The following is a 5,323-nucleotide window of genomic DNA, read 5'->3' as shown; positions in this document are numbered from 1 at the left end:
AGAGGATCTATGGTCGTGATGAAAGGTGTGAAGAAAAATTATTTTTATGTGTTGTAGTATTTACCTCAATGCCTATTGGTCATAAGACTGTCATTTTTAAAATTTTGGTATGACACAAAAGGTTAAGTCATGTAAGTGAGAAATGCTTAATTGAGTTAAAAAAGTAGCACTTGTTTGACAATGACAAAATTGAATTGCTAAGATTTTATGAACATTATGTCTAAGGTAAAACTTGCAAATCTAGTTTAATGTAGGACAACAAAGAATGAAGGGAACCTTTGATTATGTTTATCTTGACCTGTGGGGATCGCCTTTAACTCCATCAAACTTCAAAGCTAGATACTTCATGATAATATTAGACATTCATTCTAGGAAGTTATGGGTCTGGACTGAAAACACCAAGGACAAAGCTTTTTATATTTATAAAAAGTTGGAAGCGTGAAGAGCCAAACCATAAGACAATGGAAAGATTCAAAATTGATAAGAGTTTTAGATTTTGTTTATAATTATTTAACATCTTAACTAAAGTTGGATAGGACTCCGGTACATGAAGATGACACGACTTTAGTATAATTAGATTTCAATTGACACAACTTCACTATTAGTAGAAATCTGAAATTGTGTCAAAGTCATACAACTTATCTATTTTAATAATTTTTTATTTATTTTAATAATTAATTTACAAAATAATCCTATTTTCTTAAAAAAAATCATTGTATCTACTCTAAAATCAAAATAAAATCTGTGAGAACTGATATAAAATAATATTATTATAGTAATGAAATCCTATACTCAACCAATTCCTTATTTTTTTTCCCGATAGATGAAAGGCCAATATCAAGATGGATAACTTATTGCTGCCTATACTCTATAACTCATACTTTGCTTTTTATACTCTGAATATTTTACCCTTTTGTCACACCTACGTTTTATAAAAAAGTAAATTTTATTTAAAAGGAAATAATTTAATTACTGACTCGTGTGCAATTTTTATGTTTTAGTTTTTTTACGAAAAAATTATTTCAATCTCTACACTTACATTTTAGTATATGTTTTAGTTTATGTCATAAAGAGTTATTGGGATTAAAAGTTATTCAATATATATATATATATGTGTGTAAATTGGAAACAAATTAAAAATCATATCAATTAAGATTAAAATGTGTAGTATTTAAATAAAAAAAATGTACGAAGTATGCAAACATATTAAAGCTCAAATAATTAACAAAACGAGTAAATATATAGCATAAAAAATTATTATGGAAGGTAATTGTTAATTAATTAGTTATGATCAACTTAATGATAAATGTCTAATGGTATACAAAAAAAATTTAAATTCTAACTCCTTTTTTCTATTATATAACAAAAAAATAACATTAATTAACTTTTATGATACTTATGTAAAAAGTTACGTTTAAAATGATTTCGGACTATTTAAATACTTTTAAACATATTATATTAACAGTATAAAAGATAAAAATATGACGAAGGGTTCAAATTGTAATTCACTGAATTAATTTCATTAAAAAATTGATGACAAATTTATTCTATTAGTCAGTATTATCATACTTGTAAGAATATATTCTTTTGAATGTTTTTATAAGAACCAAATGAAAAGTATGATTTGATTTTCTTTATAAGAACCAATTTATGTGCTGTTAAAAAACTAAGAATCAATATATGATATTTCATGCATTAATTAATTTTTCACAAACTTTATTCTTAATTGTGAGTAATTTGTTGAGCTCAAAGAATACTAAGTGAAAACATATTAATATTTTGAACTTTTGAAAATCCAACTTTAGTTTTAGAAAGAATATTTTGAAAAAATTATCTTTATTGTTCTATATCAATCAACAAAATTAAAACTATAAAAATGTAAATAATGAGATATAGATTAATTGAATTAAAAACTATTTCTCTTTAGTGTTGGAATAATTGTTAAAAATAACATTAAGTTTACCATAAAATTAATTTTAGTAACTAAGTTTATATATATATATATGTATATGTATATGTATGTATATATATGGGAACGCAATCGAAGATGCTTGCCTTTGTATTGTGGAACTATAGCTAATTTTTTCGTTTCAGAGTCGCAGTTTGGCAGTTAAACGTCTTTTCTTCTCTTCTCTGCATCCATCTTCAGATCCAAAGTTTATCGAAATACGGTACGATACGTTAGAATAGCCCATTCCTTTCTTAACGCTTCTCAATAATCGAATCGTTTTCCATGCTAATCTTGCTTGATTGGTTGCTGAATTGGGACTGGGGTATCGATCCATGATATTGGGATTGGAATCAATGGGGTTCTTATGATTTTCTGCGAAAAAAAATTCGGAAATTGTTGGTCTTTCGATTTAGTGACAATCTTAAAATTGTGCGTGGTGTGTACAGGAAGCAATGTCAGGGGCTGAGGTTCCGAATGTGAAGAAAAAGGAGGAGGCTGGTGATGATTCTCCTAAGAACGAAGTTCACTCTCAAATACCTGTGGATGATCTGAAGGATGACAACCCCATGCCCTCGTCCCAGGAGGAGGTGATTGTTATTTAGTCAAATGGATTTGTAAGAAAAAAATTATCATTTGAGAGAATCAGGTTTTAGTTTGGGAATGCTAGTTTTGGGTAATTGGTGTGGCGATACTAAAATAAATACATTGAAACACAATTAATTTGGGTCTGGCTGCCAAACATGATAACAATGTCTGAAAAGGCTAAAATATTATTAGTTTATTATTAGTTTTATGATGATGCTGTGTATTCTGATTCATATAAAGTTTAATTGGTATAAAAAGTGTAAGGTTGTATTCTTCAATGCTCACAATCTTATCTTGCCTCGTGATCTTTTCTTTCTGTGTTTTGTAGACGAAATCTGTATGGCAAATTTTTTAGACCTATTGTGGGTTTTGATATTATTGAATATTGGAATTTATTATGCATAATTGATAGAGTTTATTAAATTTATTTCAATTTTAAATCTTATAACATGGCTTATGTTATTATGTACGGGTATAATTTTCTGTTTTGTTCTTGTAGGAACATGTTATTAAGAAAAAGTATGGGGGGATGATGCCAAAGAAGCCTCCACTAATATCTAAGGTTACTAACCTTTTCTTATCAGATCTTGCTTCTTCAATGCTTCTCTTCCTCCAGCCATCCGATCATCTGTGTGTTTGTTTGAAATGTTCTTTTTAAACTGATATTTCTTCATGACCAATATTCATTTTGTAGGATCATGAACGTGCTTACTTTGATTCTGCTGATTGGGCTTTGGGGAAGGTATTTTCGGACCTTAAGCATCAGTTTATCATTATAACGTGAACACTCATCATTTACCGTCAGTATATTTTTTTAAAACGCCTGATGCCTAATATCTATGTCTTTTCTTCTTGATTTTTCAAATAGCAAGGAGCACAAAAGCCTAAAGGACCACTTGAAGCACTCCGCCCTAAGTTGCAGGTGAAATGCATTGTGGATGTTTTCTTTTCTCTGTTTATATGAACAATTAGTGACTTTATTTTTCTATATTGAGGGTGCTATACATAACTGAGGTAATTTCATGTTTGTTTAACCCCTCCCTCCATGTCGTTTTAAGTTCGTTTCCAATGATTATTCAAACCCCCAAATAGATTCAGATTAAATTGCAGAACCATTATGTTGAAGAATTGGTTTTGTTGTTTGGATTACATCTTTGCAGTGCTGCAAATGTGCTAAGTGCTTGATGCAATTAACTTTGATGGGAGATAGTGTAACGGTCTTTCTAGTTCCTTGTACTTGCAGTGATGGTTTTTATCACAAATTTTGGGCTGAACAGGGAACAGGATTCATTATTCTTACGTGTGTATAAAATAAACGTTGATCCACTACATGACTACATTTACATTGCAGTAAATGTGTTCCTATTCTCATCGTTGAAATTTGAATGAATTTTGTTGACATTGTTTTTCTGTTTTCTTATCTTCTTGGGGTCGTGCCTGTACTGGTAATCAGCCAACACAACAGCACGCTCGTTCAAGACGCTCAGCTTATGCTCCAGCAGATGATAGTGAAGGTACTGTCTTTTTGTTCCAAAAGTTCAAATCTGTGTTAAAACTTGAAAATGCTTTAAGGTATCTCTGTTTTGACAGGCGAGGGTGGCAGCAGTAATATATCAGCAGAGGAAGACAATGGCACTGAAGATGTTGGTGGTGATGCTCCTCAGGACCAAAGCCCCCGCTAGTAGCCATAGGTTTGACCAATAATTATTCATTTTGACACAGTGATTAGAGTTGCTTGCGCTAAAAAACTAGAAGTTGGGGTTTTGAAGCAGTCGTAAACTATGAATTAGATATAACTCTTCGCAAGTATGGGATTATATGACGTGCTAGAATTGCACTATGAGAGATCTTGATCTCTCTACATTCATTTGCGAAGGCACGATTGTGCCATTTGTAACATTTGACATCTTACAAAATATAATCATCTGCAATAAGATTGGATGTGAAACTTGACAATAATTTGTTTGTAGACTATCAGCATATAATCATATTCAACGCATATGTGAGTAACTGATAAACAGGTCAGTAAAGTTATGTTGAAGTCAACAGTAAACTTCTAATCATGTTGGTTTTGTGTCAGAAGGATTACCAAAAGACAAAAGTGTCATTTGTATAACACCTACCTACACCCCCATATTGTCCATGCTCACTGATCCACTTATGCTTCAATTTCTCATTGCGTTGTTTTTATGGTCCATATTCACACGCCGACACTGTTGTTGAGACTGCCAGTTAGGAGGTAGTAGTTAAAAGGAGTCAAGACACCTTGGTGTTGTAATTACATGATGAGGTATCATGATTGAGCTGCATTTTATAAGTACGTTGCATGTGTTTGTTTACCCAACAATATTTTTATATGTTTAGTTCACGATAAAGGCTAAGGTGGAAAACCATGCTATATTCTTTACCGTGAATTTCTTACTTACACTTGGTTTCATCTTATGAATATGCAATTATCGTGCACCATCTTTATATTTTTTATTTTTCTTTTTCCTTCTCACTTTTCCCTCCTTTCTCTTTCTTCCTCCGTTCGGAACCATCTTCCTTGGTTCTCCCACCCGCTTGGAGGTGATTTGTGTACCAAGGGTGAACTTCCCTCATATTTTTCTTTATTTTCTATCTTTTCTCTCTTTTTCTTCTATCATATTCGTTGTGAGAATAATGAACATTACAATAGCTTAAGTGAATTGTATAAAATTGATTTAAAATATAATATTTGTATTTACTTATTTATTATAATTTAGTTATTGAAAGGTCGTCAAAAAACATTTTCTATTGTTGGGTAAC

General features: G+C 30.9%; 1 protein-coding gene across 1 annotated transcript; it reads left to right on the top strand.

Annotated features, from left to right (window-relative positions):
• Nucleotides 1-1,995: 1,995 nt before the first annotated feature.
• LOC137806406 (uncharacterized) lies at nucleotides 1,996-4,495 on the top strand. Its single transcript, XM_068606517.2, has 7 exons — nucleotides 1,996-2,171; nucleotides 2,398-2,538; nucleotides 3,036-3,098; nucleotides 3,231-3,278; nucleotides 3,405-3,458; nucleotides 3,990-4,050; nucleotides 4,127-4,495. Exons 2-7 carry the CDS (start codon nucleotides 2,404-2,406, stop codon nucleotides 4,216-4,218), a joined length of 453 nt encoding a protein of 150 aa, XP_068462618.1. The 5' UTR covers nucleotides 1,996-2,171; nucleotides 2,398-2,403; the 3' UTR covers nucleotides 4,219-4,495.
• Nucleotides 4,496-5,323: the final 828 nt, after the last annotated feature.

This window comes from Phaseolus vulgaris, chromosome 3 (genome assembly GCF_051622355.1).
Source record: "Phaseolus vulgaris cultivar YP4 chromosome 3, ASM5162235v1, whole genome shotgun sequence".
NCBI lineage: Eukaryota > Viridiplantae > Streptophyta > Magnoliopsida > Fabales > Fabaceae > Phaseolus > Phaseolus vulgaris.
This window is presented reverse-complemented; position numbering and strand designations above follow the sequence as displayed.